The sequence below is a fragment of the Rhinoraja longicauda genome, chromosome 34 (genome assembly GCF_053455715.1).
Source record: "Rhinoraja longicauda isolate Sanriku21f chromosome 34, sRhiLon1.1, whole genome shotgun sequence".
Taxonomy (NCBI): domain Eukaryota; kingdom Metazoa; phylum Chordata; class Chondrichthyes; order Rajiformes; family Arhynchobatidae; genus Rhinoraja; species Rhinoraja longicauda.
In genome coordinates this window covers 3020250-3037880 of record NC_135986.1, presented here as the reverse complement: position 1 = coordinate 3037880, position 17631 = coordinate 3020250, and the positions used below count along the sequence as shown (strand labels likewise).

Sequence of the window (17631 nt, the reverse complement as noted above, 5' to 3'; positions counted from 1 at the left end):
AGGGGTGGGGAGGGGTGGGGGATGAGTGGAGGGATGAAGGGTGGGGTGGGGTGAGTGAGGGGTGAGTGAGGTGGGAGGGTTGAGGAGTGGGTGGGAGAGGTGAGTGAGGGATGGGGAGGGGTGAGAGGTGAGGGAGGTGGAGTGTGTGGGGTGAGGGGTGAGGCGAGGGGTGAGTGACGGTCACGGGTGAGGGGAGGGGGGTGAGTGGTGGGGTGGGGTGAGTGGAGGTGAGCGGTGATGGGGGTGGGGAGGGGTGAGTGAGGGTCATGGGGGGGTGGGAAGGGGTGAGGGGTGGGGGAGGGGTGTGTGAGGGTCACGGGGGGAGGGGTGAGTGAGGGTCACGGGGGGAGGGGTGTGTGAGGGTCACGGGGGGAGGGGTGTGTGAGGGTCACGGGGGGGAGGGGTGAGTGAGGGTCATGGGGGGGTGGGAAGGGGTGAGGGGTGGGGGAGGGATGAGTGAGGGTCACGGGGGGAGGGGTGAGTGAGGGTCATGGGGGGTGGGAAGGGGTGAGGGGTGTGAGGGGTGGGGAGGGGTGAGTGAGGGTCACGGGGGGGAGGGGTGAGTGAGGGTCACGGGGGGGAGGGGTGAGTGAGGGTCACGGGGGGGAGGGGTGAGTGAGGGTCACGGGGGGGAGGGGTGAGTGAGGGTCACGGGGGGGGAGGGGTGAGTGAGGGTCACGGGGGGGGGGTGTGGGGGTGGGGAAGGGGTGCCCTCACCAGCGGTCGATGCCACCACCGGCAGGGAGCGGTGTCAGTGGCGTTTCCAGTCGGGACGCGGTCTCCATTCCCCCCCCCCCACCCACCCCACTGTGGAAGGGTGCCGGGTGCTCAGAGCTCCCCGGCGTGGTGGTGCGCCGGCTGGCCGTCCCCGCGCGGCTCCACGTCCGCCCGCCTCCTCTCCTTGTCGCCGCTGGTCACCGGGTCGCCCTTGCGCCCTGACCACACCTCACCCAGGCAGTCTGCAGGCAGGGGACACAAGATCCAAGATTCAGTTTAATTGCCGCGTGTCCCACTTAAGGTACAGTGAGATCCGAGTTACCAGACGGCCATCTCATGTACTAAAACTCTCGTTTGTTTGTTTGTTTGTTTGTTTGTTTGTTCCTGAACTACAGCCAAAACGGTACACGATAGCGCCACAATTCTAGGCCCACCTTGCTCACCATCGTCCCTTTGGAGCTAATGGAAGACGTTTCTTCTCATGGAAGAAGTTTTAATGGGAGAAGGTGTCACTGTGGAACCGTGACAACTTCATCACTGGTCATGGCTTGTACAGGATTCATAGAGTCACAGAGTGATACAGTGTGGAAACAGGCCCTTTGGCCCAATTTGCCCACACCGGCCAACATGCCCCAGCTACACTAGTCCCACCTGCCTGCACTTGGTCCATATCCCTCCAAACCCGTCCTATCCATGTACCCGTCCACCTCTCCTGGCAACATCCTCGTAAATCTTCTCTGAGCCCTTTCCAGCTTGACAATATCTTTCCTATAACACGGTGCCCAGAACTGAACACAATATTCTACAAAGTCACAATATTCACAAAATTCACGATATTCCTGCGCTCAGTCCGCCTTAACCAACCTGATCTCCCGGTGGCTCAGCACTTCAACTCCCCCTCACACTCCCAGTCTGACCTTTCTGTCATGGGCCTCCTCCAGTGCCATAGTGAGGCCCACCGGAAATTGGAGGAACAGCACCTCATATTTCGCCTGGGCAGCTTGTAGCCCAGCGGTATGAACATCGACTTCTCCAACTTTAGATAGTTCCTCTGTCCCTCTCTTCCCCTCCTCCTTCCCAGATCTCCCTCTATCTTCCTGTCTCCATCTATATCCTTCCTTTGTCCCACCCCCCCTGACATCAGTCTGTAGAAGGGTCTCGACCCGAAACGTCACCCATTCCTTCTCTCCTGAGATGCTGCCTGACCTGCTGAGTTACTCCAGCATTTTGTGAATAAATACCTTCGATTTGTACCAGCATCTGCAGTTATTTTCTTACAATATTCTAAATGCGGTCTCACCGACAACGTCTTATAACAACTGCAACGTGACCTCCCAACTTCTAGACTCAAGAACCACTTTTACCCTTCGGTAGGTGTGCTAGTGGTTATGGGGAGAAGGCGGGCGGGGGAATGGGGTTGAGAGGGAAAGAGAGATCAGCCATGATTGAATGGCGGGGTAGACTGGACGGGCCGAATGGCCAAAATCTGCTCCTGTCACAAATGAATCAGGAACCAGTCTCTAACCCCTAACAGTAGGGGGATAAAGAACCGGTCATTGTTTGCCTAAGGTGGACACAAAATGCTGGAGTAACTCAACGGGTCAGGCAGAGTCTCTGGAGAGAAGGAACTGGGTGACGTTTTGGGTCGAGAGGCGAGATCCTCTTTCAGACCGCGTAGGATGGAATTAGTGCACGGGGGGATGGCCGGTCGGCATGGACTCGGTGGGCCGAAGGGCCTGTTTCCACGCTGTATCTCTAAACTAAACACAGCCACACCAGAGAGAACGTCGACCCAACTTGTCCCAAGTCCAACCAGCGGAGTCCATTCATTCAGCGGTGGGCCGAGCACTCCCTCTGCTGTCCAGTCGATGAACTGCGGGCGCTGCAGGGCCTGTCTCTGCTTCTCTTATCATCTCAATGGTGTCAGGTTGGGTAAGGGGGAGGTGCAGCGAGACCTGGGTGTCCTTGTACACCAGTCACTGAAAGGTGTCGTGCAGGTACAGCAGGCAGTGAAGAAAGCTCACGGTGTGTTGGCCTTCATAACGAGAGGATTTCAGTACAGGAGTAAAGAGGTCCTTCTGCAGTTGTACAGGGCCCTGGTGAGACCACATCTGGAGTATCGTGTACAGTTTTGGTCTCCTAATGTGAGGAAGGACGTCCTTGCTATTGAGGCAGTGCAGCGTAGGTTTACCAGGTTAATCCCCGGGATGGCGGGACTGACATATGAGGAAAGATTGAAAACACTGGGCTTGTATTCACTGGAGTTTAGAAGGGTGAGAGGGGGACCTTATAGAAACATATCAAATTATAAAAGGACTGGACAAGCTAGATGCAGGAAAAATGTTCCCAATGTTGGGGGAGTCCAGAACCAGGGGCCACACACACACAGTCTAAGAATAAAGGGGAGGCCATTTAAAACTGAGGTGAGAAGCAACTTTTTTACCCAGAGAGTTGTGAATCTGTGGAATTCTCTGCCACAGAGGGCAGTGGAGGCCAATTCACTGGATGGATTTAAGAGAGAGTTAGATAGAGCTCTAGGGGCTAGTGGAATCAAGGGGTATGGAGAGAAGGCAGGCACGGGTTACTGATTGTGGATGATCAGCCGTGATCACGATGAATGGCTCAAAGGGCCGAATGGACACCTCCTGCACATATTTTCTACATTTCTATGTAAACAGAAAGACTAGTTCTTCATATTCAAGAGAGTTAGATTCAGCTCTTCTGGGTAATGGAATCAGGGGATATGGGGGGAAAAAGCAGGAACGGGGTACTGATTTTAGATGATCAGCCTTGATCGTATTGAGTGCTGGATCGAAGGGCTGAATGGCAATAGACAATAGGTGCAGGAGTAGGCCATTCGGCCCTTCGAGCCAGCACCACCATTCAATGTGATCATGGCTGATCATTCTCAATCAGTACCCCGTTCCTGCCCTCTCCCCGTACCCCCTGACTCCGTTATCCTTAAGAGCTCTATCTAGCTCTCTCTTGAATGCATTCAGAGAATTGGCCTCCACTGCCTTCTGAGGCAGAGAATTCCACAGATTCACAACTCTCTGACTGAAAAAGTTTTTCCTCATCTCAGTTCTAAATGGCCTACCCCTTATTCTTAAATTGTGGCCCCTTGTTCTGGACTCCCCCAACATTGGGAACATGTTTCACGCCTCTAACGTGTCCAACCCCTTAATAATCTTATACGTTTCGATAAGATCTCCTCTCATCCTTCTAAATTCCAGTGTATACAAGCCTAGTCGCTCCAGTCTTTCAACATACGACAGTCCCGCCATTCCGGGAATTAACCTAGTAAATCTACGCTGCACGCCCTCAATAGCAAGAATGACCTTCCTCAAATTTGGAGACCAAAACTGCACACAGTACTCCAGGTGCGGTCTCACTAGGGCCCTGTACAACTGCAGAAGGACCTCTTTGCTCCTATACTCAACTCCTCTTGTTATGAAGGCCAACATTCCATTGGCTTTCTTCACTGCCTGCTGTACCTGCATGCTTCCTTTCAGTGACTGATGCACTAGGACACCCAGATCTCATTGTACGTCCCCTGTTCCGAACTATTTCCCTTACACGACTGGAGGGAGGGTGAGGCTAAATGCAAATTGGAGGAACAGCATCCAGTGGTACGAGTATTGTAGTGGTACTGAACACTTCAGGTAGCCCCGGCATTCCCTCTCTCTCCGTCCCTCCCCCACCCGTCGCACCAGCTTCTCGTTCCCACCCAGCACACACCCAACAACGGCCTGCTTCCTTTATCATCGTTGCTTTTCTGCATCTCTTTCATCTGTTGTTCTCTATCTCTCCACATCACCGCCTGTATCTCTCGTTTCCCTTATCCCGTGACTGTACAGTCTGAAGAAGGGTCTCGACCCGTAATGTCGCCCGTTCCTGCTCATGTAGCCCGTCCCCGCCCAGTTCCTCCATCTTTTTGTATCCATCTTCCGTTTAACACCGGCATCTGCAGTTCCTTCCTGAGCATTTGAAAACCGGGCTGTTTGAACGGGGCGCAGCGGCCTTACAGCGAATGCAGCGCCGGAGACCCGGGTTTCATCCCGACTACGGGCGCTGCCTGTACGGAGTTTGCACGTTCTCCCCGTGACCTGCGCGGGTTTTCTCCGAGATCTTCGGTCTCCTCCCACACTCCAAAGACGTGCGGGTTTGTCGGTTAATCGGCTCGGTAAATGTAAAATAACTGTCCCCAGTGGGTGTAGGATGGTGTTGGTGTGCGGGGATCGCTGGGCGGCGCGGACCCGGTGGGCCGAAGGGCCTGTTTCTGCGCTGTATCTCTAAAACTAAAAACGAAAAAGAGCGGGGGTTAGAGTACGTCAATACTGACCTCGGTCGTTCGCTGCCAGCACGTGCGACACACAAAGGAACCTCTCCAGCTCCAGGTCCTGGTGGTGAAAGTACCAGTCCTCCACAATGTCCTCGTAGTGCTCCAGCATATTCTCACACTGCGGGCAACAAGGCAGAAGGGGTAGACAGTCAGAGCCTCAGGGCACTGTGCCAACTGCCCAAAGACCAGCGGGCACAGCTTTAAGGCCAGGGGGGGGGGAGGGGGCAAGGGTTTCAATGGACAATATATATTTAAACTCTCCTTTGTTTGTTTGTTCCCGAACTACAGCCAAAACGGTTCACGACAGCGCGGCCTATATTTTAGGCCCAACTTACTCACCAACGTCCCTTTGGTGCTAATGGAAGAAGTTTCATGGAAATCGGTGTTATGTTTTCAAAGTTATTCACATTTTAAAAGTTTAAATCTATCTCCTAGGGAGGGAGGGGGGAGGGAGGGAGGTAGTGGGAAGGAGGGAAGGGGGAGGAGGGAGGATAAGGGAGGTTGAGGGGGGTGGAGTGGGGGGAGGGGAAGGGGTGAGGGGGAGGGGAGGGGAAGGGGTGAGGGGGAGGGGAGGGGAGGAGAGGGGGAGGAGTTGAGAGGGAGGGGGGAGGGGGAGAGGGGGAGGAGAAGAGAAGGAGGGAGGGGGATGGAAGGAGTGAGGGGGTAGGGAGGTAGGGAAATGGTGGGGGGGAGGGGGAAGGGGTGGAGGGGAGGGGGAGGGGGGAGAGGGTGCTGCACCAATGCAGGAGAGGTTTGGGCCCAACGGGTCCACTTGGTCTAGTAGACAATAGACGCGGGGTTAGGCCATTCGGCCCTTCGAGCCAGCACCGCCATTCACTGCGATCGCGGCTGATCGTCCACAATCAGTACCCCGTTCCTGCCTTCTCCCCCCCCCCGTACCCCCTGCCATTCCGGTCCCATCACTCACGAACCTGGTGAACTGCAGGTACTGAGCAAAGAGTGTTGGAGGAACCTTGAGCGCAGAGTGTTGGAGGAACTCAGCAAGCCAGGCATCGTGCCGGAGTGGGGGTGGGGGGGGGGGTGGAGCGGACAGACCACGCTTCGGGTCGGGACCTTTGAGTCTAGTTTAGTTTGGCGTTGGGACACGGAGCACTTCGGGACACGGAGCACTTCGGCCCACCGAGTGTGGGAGGAGACTGCAAGCACCCGGAGGTAAACCCACGCAGGCCACGGCGAGGGTGTGCAGACAAGCACGTTCTCCCCGTGATGGCAACTCTACCGCCGCGCCACCGTGCCGCCAGACCGCGACCAGTTACAGTAGGTTGTGTCACCTGGCGGTAAGAATCCCACAGATTCACCGCCCTCTGACTAAAGAAATCCCTCCTCAACTATACTAGTTGAGTACAGGAGCAAAGAGGTCCTTCTGCAGTTGTACAGGGCCCTGGTGAGACCGCACCTGGAGTACTGTGTGCAGTTTTGGTCTCCAAATTTGAGGAAGGTCATTCTTGCTATTGAGGGCGTGCAGCGTAGGTTTACTAGGTTAATTCCCGGAATGGCGGGACTGTCGTATGTTGAAAGACTGGAGCGGCTGGGCTTGTGTACACTGGAATTTAGAAGGATGAGAGGAGATCTTATCGAAACGTAGAAGATTATTAAGGGGTTGGACACGTTAGAGGCAGGAAACATGTTCCCAATGTTGGGGGAGTCCAGAACAAGGGGCCACACACAGTTTAAGAATAAGGGGCCGGCCATTTAGAACTGAGATGAGGAAAAGCTTTTTCAGTCAGAGAGTTGTGAATCTGTGGAATTCTCTGCCTCAGAAGGCAGTGGAGGCCAATTCTCTGAATGCATTCAAGAGAGAGCTAGATAGAGCTCTTAAGGATAGCGGAGTCAGGGGGTACGGGGAGAAGGTAGGAACGGGGTACTGATTGAGAATGATCAGCCATGATCACATTGAATGGTGGTGCTGTCTCGAAGCGCCGAATGGCCTCCTCCTGTATCTATTGTCTATTGTCCTCCACAGCCGTCTGTGGCAAAGAATCCCACAGATTCACCGCCCTCTGACTGAATAAATTCCTCCTCATCTCCTTCCTAAACGAACGTCCTTTAATTCTGAGGCTGTGCCCTCTGGTCCTAGACTCTCCCACTGGTGGAAACATCCTCTCCACAGCCACTCTATGCAGGCCGCTCACTGTTCTGTACGTTTCAATGAGGCCCCCCCTCGTCCTTCTAAACTCCAGCGAGTACAGGCCCAGTGCCTTAGGCTGCCCTTTGTGACGTTCTCCACCATCATTCAGCCTGCAGTCAAGTGGTGTCCCTGCTTCTTATGAGTGGCCTCCTGTGTGGATGGATCACCCGGGCTTGTGGGGGGGGGGGGGGGGGGTAGGGGGAGGGGGAGGGGGGGGGGGGTAGGGGGAGGGGGAGGGGGGGGGGAGGAGGCCGAGACCCGCACTCGGCCCCACAGCGAGCGGCCGCTTACCTGCTTCTTCAGGTCGGTCACCTCGGCCGACGGCTCGTCCCACATCTCGAAGGGGATGCCCAGCTCCACCTTGACGCCCTTGTGTACCAGGTTCTTCAGCGTCATCATGGTCTCACTGGTGCCCTGCGGACAGGAGGGGCAGCGGCTCAGGGGCGGCCTACCCTCACCGCCACGGGCTGCCTCTAACGCACTCTCACGCACGCCTGCACGGCTCACACTCACACACGCACGCACACACACACAGGGACATGCTCGCACACACACACACGCTCGCACACACACAGGGACATGCACACACGCACGCACACACACACACACACACACAAAGGGACATGCGTGCGCACACACACATACATACACACACACACAGACAGGCACACAAACACACACACACACACACACAGAAGGACATGCGCGCTCACACACATACACACACACACAGCCAGGCACACTCAGAAAGGCACACACACACACAGACAGGCACACACAGAGGGACATGCGCCCGCACACACATACGCATACAGACACACCACAGGGACATGCGCGCACACACACATACACACACACAGCCAGGCACACGCACACAGACAGGCACACACACACACAGAGGGACATGCGCACACACACAGACAGGCACACACACACAGACAGACACACACACACAGAGGGACATGCGCGCACACACACAGGGACATGCGCGCACACACACACACACACACACACAGACAGGCACACACAATTAGACAGGGGCACACACACACACACACACAGGCGCGCGCACACACACACAGGCGCGCATACACACAATCGGACAGGCACACACAATCAGACACACACACACACAGGCGCACACAATCACACACACACACAGGCGCACACACACAGGCGCACACACACACACACACACACAGGCGCACACACACAAGCAGACACACAGGCACACACAACCGGACAGGCGCGCACACACACACACACACACACACACAGACACACAGACAGACATGAACAAATGCCACCACACATACACATGTGAGTGACTACAATATATCAGCACAACTGACAATGACAATTTGTTCACTCACTGTTACGCGAGTGAACAAATGCCAACACGATAAAGCGGCAGGGTCTGGATTAGTGCGGGTGTCGGGGTTAGGGGGGGGGGGGGAAGACAGGAGAGTGGGGTTGGGAGGAGGAGGTGAATCAGCCGTGAGTGAGTGGCGGGGTAGACTGGGTGGGCGAGACGGCCTGACCCAGGGCATGGGCGTGCGGGCGAGGCGCGGGCAGGCCTGGACTCACCTTGGCGTATCTCAGGCTGCCGGGTCTCTCCGCGTGCACGCTGTACTGCAGGATCCGCTCGCAGATGTTGTCCATGGCCTCAGCCAGCCTCATCTCCCTGTCATAGAAACATAGAAAATAGGTGCAGGAGTAGGCCATTCGGCCCCTCGAGCATGCACCGCCATTCAATATGATCATGGCTGATCATCCAACTCAGTATCCTATACCTGCCTTCTCTCCATACCCCCTGATCCCTTTAGCCACAAGGGCCACATCTAACTCCCTTTTAAATATAGCCAATGAACTGGCCTCAACTACCTTCTGTGGCAGAGAATTCCACAGACTCACCACTCTCTGTGTGAAAAAATGTTTTCTCATCTTGGTCCTAAAAGACTTCCCTCTTATCCTTAAACTGTGACCCCTGGTTCTGGACTTCCCCAACATCGGGAACAATCTTCCCGCATCTAGCCTGTCCAACCCCTTAAGAATTTCATATGTTTCAATAAGATCCCCCCCTCAGTCTTCTAAATTCCAGCGAGTATAAGCCGAGTCTATCCAGTCTTTCTTCATATGAAAGTCCTGCCATCCCAGGGATCAATCTGGTGAACCTTCTCTGTACTCCCTCTAAGGCTAGAATGACTTTCCTCAGACACGGGGGTCCGGCCCATTGTGTCGGGGGGCACAGCAACATGGTCAGTCCCCCGAGCAACACGGTCAGCCCCCCAAGCAACACGTGCAACCACAACGTAGATTTCCCACTTTGGAGATACAGCCCCCCTCTCTCTCTCTCTCTCTCTCTCTCTCCCCCTCTCGCTCTCTGTTTAGTTTGGAGCAACAGCACGGACACTGAGAATCAGAGGGGGCAGAGAGACCAGGGGCATGAAAAGTTGAGTGGGAAAATAACTGCAGGTGCTGGTACAAATCACAAAATGTTGGAGTAACTCAGCGGGTCAGGCAGCATCTGTGGAGAACGTGGATAGGTGACGTTTCACAGAGTGCTGGAGTAACTCAGCGGGTCAGGCAGCGTCTGTGGAGAACGTGGATAGGTAACGTTTCACATAGTGCTGGAGTAACTCAGCGGGTCAGGCAGCCTCTGTGGAGAACATGGAGAGGTGACGTTTCACAGAGTGCTGGAGTAACAGCGGGTCAGGCAGCATCTGTGGAGAACATGGATAGGTGACGTTTCACAGAGTGCTGGAGTAACTCAGCGGGCCAGGCAGCATCTCGGGAGAGAAAAAAATGGGTGATGTTTCGGGTCGAGATCTTTCTTCTGTCTAAACTAGGAATGCTGGAATGGGTGACGTTTCAGGTCGAGACCCTTCTTCAGTCTAAACTACGGTAGGCACAAAATGCTGGAGTAACTCAGCGGGACGGGCAGCATCTCTGGGGAGAAGGAATGGGTGACGTCTCGAGTCGAGACCTTTCTTCTGCCTAATTCATTGTCACCTTCCCCTAGCTAATGATGGTCTATTCTACATTTACTTTGAACTAGAACACTGACTTCTCCCACTTCAGGTATCAAAAAAATGCTGGAGTAACTCAGCGGGTCAGGCAGCATCTCGGGGGAGAAGGAATGGGTGACGTTTCGGGTCGAGACCCTTCTTCAGACTGATGTCAGCGGGACAAAGATAGGATGTAGTTGGAGACAGGAAGACTAGTGGGAGAACTGGGAAGGGGGAGGGGAAAAGAGGGACAGAGGAACTATCTGTAGTTAGAGAAGTCAATGTTCATACCGCTGGGGTGTAAGCTGCCCGAGCGAAATATGAGGTGCTGTTCCTCCAATTTGTGCGCTGGGCCTCACTCTGATAATGGAGGAGGCCCAGGACAGGAAAGGTCAGACTGGGAGTGGGAGGGAGGAGTTGAAGTGCTGAGCCACCGGGAGATCAGGTTGGTTGAGGCGGAGGTGTTGAGCGAAACGATCGCTCGAAGAATAAGGGGTCGGCCATTTAGAACTGAGATGAGGAAAAACTTTTTCAGTCAGAGAGTTGTGAATCTATGGAATTCTCTGCCTCAGAAGGCAGTGGAGGCCAATTCTCTGAATGCATTCAAGAGAGAGCTGGATAGAGCTCTTAAGGATAGCGAAGTCAGGGGGTATGGGGAGAAGGCAGGAATGGGGTACTGATTGAGAATGATCAGCCATGATCACATTGAATGGCGGTGCTGGCTCGAAGGGCCGAATGGCCTCCTCCTGCACCTATTGTCTATTGTCTATTGAGCCTGCGTTTGGTCTCGCCGATGTAGAGAAGTTGACACCTGGAACCGCGGACACAGTAGACGAGGTTTGAAAAAGGTTCGGAGCGATGAACGAACGCTTGGTTGTCACGTGAATAGTTGCGGTGAAAATCCTTTATCTTGTGCAAATTGCGCCTCGGCCCGAAACGTCGCCCGTTCCTTCTCTCCCGAGATGCTGGCTGACCCGCTGAGTCACTCCAGCATTTTGTGCGATACCTTCGATTTGTGCCGGCCTCTGCAGTTAATAGACAATAGGTGCAGGAGGAGGCCATTCGGCCCTTCCAGCCAGCACCACCATTCAATGTGATCATCGCTGATCATCCACAATCAGTACCCCGTTCCTGCCTTCTCCCCATACCCCCTGACTCCGTTATCCTTAAGAGCTCTATCCAGCTCTCTCTTGAACGCATCCAGTGAATCGGCCTCCACTGCCTTCTGAGGCAGAGAATTCCAGATTCACAACTCTCTGACTGAAAAAGTTTTTCCTCATCTCAGTTCAAAATGCCCTACCCCTTTATTCTTAAACTGTGTGGCCCCTTGTTCTGGACTCCCCCAACATTGGGAACATGTTTCCTGCCTCTAACGTGTCCAACCCCTTAATAATCTTATACGTTTCGATAAGATCTCCTCTCATCCTTCTAAATTCCAGTGCATACAAGCCTAGTCGCTGCAGTCTTTCAACATATGACAGTCCCGCCATTCCGGGAATTAACCTAGTAAACCTACGCTGCACGCCCTCAATAGCAAGAATATCCTTCCTCAAATTTGGAGACCAAAACCGCACACAGTACTCCAGGTGCGATCTCACTAGGGCCCTGTACAACTGCAGAAGGACCTCTTTGCTCCTATACTCAACTCCTCTTGTTATGAAGGCCAACATTCCATTGGCTTTCTTCACTGCCTGCTGTACCTGCATGCTTCCTTTCAGTGACTGATGCACTAGGACACCCAGATCTCATTGTACGTCCCCTGTTCCGAACTATTTCCCTTACACGACTGGAGGGAGGGGGTTGTGTTTTGCACTCACGAGGTGTTGTACTTGATCTTCCTCTTCCTCTTGCCATTGTCCAGCACAGCTCCGATCTCCAGCACCTCCTTGGAATGTCTGGTTTTGTCCAAAGCCGTCTGTAACTCCACCGTCAGAAACTTGCACACTTCACGACAGAGGGGAGAGAAAAGATTTTGTTTCGGGATTTCGGGAAAGGCCGGCAACTGTTTAATGCACTTTATTGGTGTCATTAAGTGTCGTGCACTTTAATACCCCTTTCCCGTTCCCCGCCACTCCAGCCTCGCGTGGAGCAATGAACGAACCGCAGGCGCTGGTTTTAAACCGGAGATAAGGCACAAAGTGCTGGAGTAACTCAGCGGGACGGGCAGAGAGTTGTGAATCTGTGGAATTCTCTGCCTCAGAAGGCAGTGGAGGCCAATTCTCTGAATGCATTCAAGAGAGAGCTGGATAGAGCTCTTAAGGATAGTGGAGTCAGGGGGGTATGGGGAGAAGGTAGGAACGGGGTACTGATTGAGAATGATCAGCCGTGATCACATTGAATGGCGGTGCTGGCTCGAAGGGCCGAATGGCCTCCTCCTGCACCTATTGTCTATTGGGAGAGAAGGAACGGGTGACGTTTCGGGCTGAGATCCTTCTTCAGACCCGGGACTCCACCCGAAATGTCGCCCATTCCTTCTCTCCAGAGATGGATGCTGCCCGTCCCGCTGAGTTACTCCAGCATTTTGTGTCCATCCTACACTGACCTTTCTGTCCTGGGCCTCCTCCACTGTCAGAGTGAGGCCCAGTGCACAAATTGGAGGAACAGCACCTCGTATTTCGCTTGGGCAGCTTACACCCCAGCGGTATGAACATTGATTTATTCACAAAATGCTGGAATAACTCAGCAGGTCAGGCAGCATCTCGGGAGAGAAGGAATGGGTGACGTTTCGGGTCGAGACCCTTCTTCAGACCCTTCTTCAGGTATGAACATTGACTTCTCTAACTTCAAATAACTCTTGCATCCCCTCTCTCTCCATCCCTCCCCCACCCTCGTTGTTGTATTAGTTTCAATGGCGTCCTGGTGAGTTTCATTATCTGTAACGTGTGTTCACCTAGCCCACAGACAACATCCTCGACTGCTTCCTTGATCACCATTAGCTTCACCAGGTTAATTCCCGGAATGGCGGGACTGTCGTATGTTGAAAGACTGGAGCGACTAGGGTTGTATACACTGGAATTTAGAAGGATGAGAGGGGATCTTATCGAAACCTATAAGATTATTAAGGGGTTGGACACGTTAGAGGCAGGAAGCATGTTCCCAATGTTGGGGGAGTCCAGAACCGGGGGCCACAGTTTAATAAGGGGTAGGCCATTTTGAACAGAGATGAGGAAAAACTTTTTCAGTCAGAGAGTTGTGAATCTGTGCAATTCTCTGCCTCCGAAGGCAATGGAGGCCAATTCTCTGAATGCATTCAAGAGAGAGCTAGATAGAGCTCTTAAGGATAGCGGAGTCAGGGGGTATGGGGGAGAAGGCAGGAACGGGGTACTGATTAAGAATGATCAGCCATGATCACATTGAATGGCGGTGCTGGCTCGAAGGGCCGAATGGCCTCCTCCAGCACCTATTGTCTATTACTCTTAGGAACAGGACACTAGGGTGATGGATATCACCAGCAAAGTGGTGTCAAGGTGGGGGGTACCCAAGGTGGTGCCAAGGTGGTACTTGGTGGTACCAAGTTTCTAATTCGTGGTACCAATGGTACCAAGGTGGTTCTTGGTGGTGCCAAGGTTGTAGTTGGTGATGCCCTGTTGGTGCCAAGGTGGTACTTGGTGGTCTAACGTGGTATCATGGTGGTACTGAGATGATACTTGTGGTACCAAAGTGGTGCATGGTGGCACCAAGGTTGTACTTGGTGGGACCAAGGTGGTGCAGGAAAGAACTGCAGATGCTGATTTAAATCGAGGGTAGACACAAAGTGCTGGAGTAACTCAGCGGGACAGGCTGCGTCTCTGGAGAGAAGGAATGGGTGACATTTCGGGTCGATACCCTTCTTCAGACTGAAGAAGGTGGTACCAAGGTGGTGCCAAGATGCAAGGGTGGTACCAAGGTTCTACTTGGTGGTACTTGGTGGTACCAAGGTGGTTCTTGGAGGTACCAAGGTAGTACTTGGTGGTACCAAGGTTGTACATGGTGTCTTGTGGTACTTGGTGGTACTAAGATGGTGCTTGGTGGTATCTTTTGGTACTTGGTGGTACCAAGGTGGTACTTGGTGGTGCCATGGTGGTACATTGAGGTATCGCAAAGTGGTGTCAAGGCGACGGTACCAGAGATGGTACCAAGGTGGTGCCAAGGTGGTACTTGGTGCTACCAAGGTGGTTCTTGGTGGTACCATAGGCTTGTATACACTGGAATTTAGAAGGATGAGTGGAGATCTTATCGAAACGTATAAGATTATTAAGGGGTTGGACACGTTAGAGGCAGGAAACATGTTCCCAATGTTGGGGGAGTCCAGAACCAGGGGCCACAGTTTAAGAATAAGGGGTAGGCCATTTAGAACGGAGGTGAGGAAAAACTTTTTCAGTCAGAGAGTTGTAAATCTGTGGAATTCTCTGCCTCAGAAGGCAGTGGAGGCCAATTCTCTGAATGCATTCAAGAGAGAGCTAGATAGAGCTCTTAAGGATAGCGGAGTCAGGGGGTATGGGGAGAAGTCAGGAACGGGGTACTGATTGAGAATGATCGGCCGTGATCACATTGAATGTGATGACGCTTCGGGTCGAGACCCTTCTTCAGACTGAGAGTCAGGGGTAAGGGTAACGAGAGATTTAGACAGTGATATAGAACAAAGAAATGAAAGATGTGCAAAAATAGGTATATTCCGGGAATTAACCTAGTAAACCTACGCTGAACGCCCTCAATAGCAAGAATATCCATCCTCTAATTTGGAGACCAAAACTGCACACAGTACTCCAGGTGCGGTCTCACTAGGGGCCTGTACAACTGCAGAAGGACCTCTTTGCTCCTATACTCAACTCCTCTTGTTATGAAGGCCAACATTCCATTGGCTTTCTTCACTGCCTGCTGTACCTGCCCGCTTCCTTTCAGTGACTGATATACTAGGACACCCAGATCTCGTTGTACGTCCCCTTTTCCTAACTTGACACCATTCAGATAATAATCTGCCCTCCTAATCTTACCACCAAAGTGGATAACTTCACACTTATCCACATTAAACTGCATCTGCCATGCATCCGCCCACTCACACAACCTGTCCAAGTCACCCTGCAACCTCATAGCATCTTCCTCACAGTTCACACTACCACCCAGCTTTGTATCATCTGCAAATTTGCTAATGGTACTTTTAATCCCTTCATCCAAGTCATTAATGTATATTGTAAATAGCTGCGGTCCCAGCTCCAAGCCTTGTGGTACCCCACTAGTCACTGCCTGCCATTCTGAAAGGGACCCATTTATCCCCACTCTTTGCTTTCTGTCAGTCAACCAATTTTCTATCCATGTCAGTACCCTACCTCCAATACCATGTGCTCTAATTTTTCCCACTAATCTCCTATGTGGGACCTTGTCGAAGGCTTTTTGAAAGTCGAGGTACACCACATCCTGTCAATTTTCTGCTCTCATCCTGCTCTCCCCTGTCAATTTTCCTAGTAACATCCTCAAAAAATTCCAATAGATTAGTCAAGCATGATTTCCCTTTCGTAAATCCATGCTGACTCGGAACGATCCTGTTGATCGGAACGATGAGTAATCCTCCCGAACTCATGATGCCCGGTTGCTAGGGTAACCACCCCCCTCCTGATGCCCGGTTGCTAGGGTAACCACCCCTCCTCCTGATGCCCGGTTGCTAGGGTAACCACCCCTCCTCCTGATGCCCGGTTGCTAGGGTAATCAACCCTCCCTCAAGATGCCCTGTTGCTAGGGTAACCACCCCCCCTCCTGATGCCCGGTTGCTAGGGGTAACCAACCCTCCTCATGATGCCCTGTTGCTAGGATAACCAACCCTCCCTCCTGATGTCCCGTTGCTAGGGGTAACCAACCCTCCCTCATGATGCCTTGTTGCTAGGGTAACCACCCCTCCCTCCAAATGCCCTGTTGCTAGGGGTAACCAACCCTCCCTCCTGATGTCCTGTTGCTTGGGGTAACCAACCCTCCCTCCTGATGCCCTGTTGCTAGGGGTAACCAACCCTCCCTCCTGATGTCCTGTTGCTTGGGGTAACCAACCCTCCCTCCTGATGCCCTGTTGCTAGGGTAACCACCCCTCCCTCCAAATGCCCTGTTGCTAGGGGTAACCAACCCTCCCTCCTGATGTCCTGTTGCTTGGGGTAACCAACCCTCCCTCCTGATGCCCTGTTGCTAGGGTAACCACCCCTCCCTCCAAATGCCCTGTTGCTAGGGGTAACCAACCCTCCCTCCTGATGCCCGGTTGCTAGGGGTAACCAACTCTCCCCATGATGCCCTGTTGCTAGGGTAACCACCCCTCCTCCAGATGCCCTGTTGCTAGGGTAACCAGCCCATCTCATGATGCCCTGTTGCTAGGGTAACCACCCTCCCTCCAGATGCCCGGTTGCTAGGAGGGCGCCATCTTGGATGCCTCCCGTTGCCTGGGGTAACTACTGGCCTAATGTTAGTTCTGGTTGCCCCCTCTCTCTCTCTCTTCCCCCTCACCCTCGCACTTGGTCGGCAGCCGGTCGTTGGCGTCGTCGTTGGCGTCGCCCTCCTCGGCTGCCGCGCCGATCAGCGGCGACAGGAGCAGGAGTCCCGTAATCAGCGGTCGCAGCATCTCCACGTCCCCTCCGCCCGCCCTTTCCCCTCCCCCACGCCCGGCGTGCCGCGTCATCGCCCGCCCTTCCGCGCCCGGCGTACCGCGTTATCACACTCCCCACGCCCGACGTAACGCGTCGTCACTCTGCCCACACCCGACGTGACGGGACACCGCCCTCCACACACCCGACGTGGCGCGTCACCGCCCGCCCTCCACGGCCGACGTGTCGCGTCACCACCGGCCGTCCCCCCCCACCTTCACGTCCGCCGCTCCGCGTCACCCACTACAAGGTAGAGGCCAAAGATACTCGATTTGTACCAGCATCTGCAGTTATCTTCTTATACTAGAGGAGCAAGATAGACCCAAAACAACCGTAGTACGTCACGGCGGCCATTTTAGTAGGCAGAAACTTTTAAAAAGAAAAATAACACAAATCTGTGAGTTGATAGATGAGATATATTCTGCATTTTAATGGTATGATCACACACACTGTTCCCCACAACACTGATTACACTGCGAGCGGCAGAGCGGACGGCGTGGTTTGCTTACTAAAATGGCGGACGTTACGCTCCTGTGCGCGGTACACTTCAGTCTGAAGAAGGGTCTCGACCAGAAACGTCGCCCATTCCTTCTCTCCTGAGATGCTGCCTGACCCGCTGAGTTACTCCAGCATTTTGTGAAATAAATACCTTCGATTTGTACCAGCATCTGCAGTTATTTTCCTACACTTCAGTGCGGGCGATATCGACCACAGATGCAAGAGGAGCAATTCGATTTATTTCACAAAACGCTGGAGTAACATCAGCGGGTCGGGCAGCATCTCGGGAGAGAAGGAATGGGTGACGTTTCGGGTCGAGAC

General features: G+C 53.5%; 1 protein-coding gene across 1 annotated transcript; it reads right to left on the bottom strand.

The window, feature by feature from the left end:
- Positions 1–600: 600 nt before the first annotated feature.
- cnpy4 (canopy FGF signaling regulator 4) lies at positions 601–16806 on the bottom strand. Its single transcript, XM_078427999.1, has 6 exons — positions 16676–16806; positions 12034–12160; positions 8796–8892; positions 7500–7622; positions 5060–5177; positions 601–959 (listed from the first exon to the last, which is right to left on the bottom strand). Exons 1-6 carry the CDS (start codon positions 16788–16790, stop codon positions 829–831), a joined length of 711 nt encoding a protein of 236 aa, XP_078284125.1. The 5' UTR covers positions 16791–16806; the 3' UTR covers positions 601–828.
- Positions 16807–17631: the final 825 nt, after the last annotated feature.

What these genes read in the sequence shown, in the direction of transcription:
- cnpy4 (XM_078427999.1), bottom strand. Translation starts at nt 16,790, where the DNA reads ATGCTGCGACCGCTGATTACGGGACTCCTGCTCCTGTCGCCGCTGATC. An exon ending in AAGATCAAGTACAACACCTC is followed by an intron (nt 8,893 to 12,033) that starts GTGAGTGCAAAA and finishes TTTCTATGACAG; the next exon opens with GGAGATGAGGCTGGCTGAGG. An exon ending in GCAGCCTGAGATACGCCAAG is followed by an intron (nt 7,623 to 8,795) that starts GTGAGTCCAGGC and finishes TCCTGTCCGCAG; the next exon opens with GGCACCAGTGAGACCATGAT.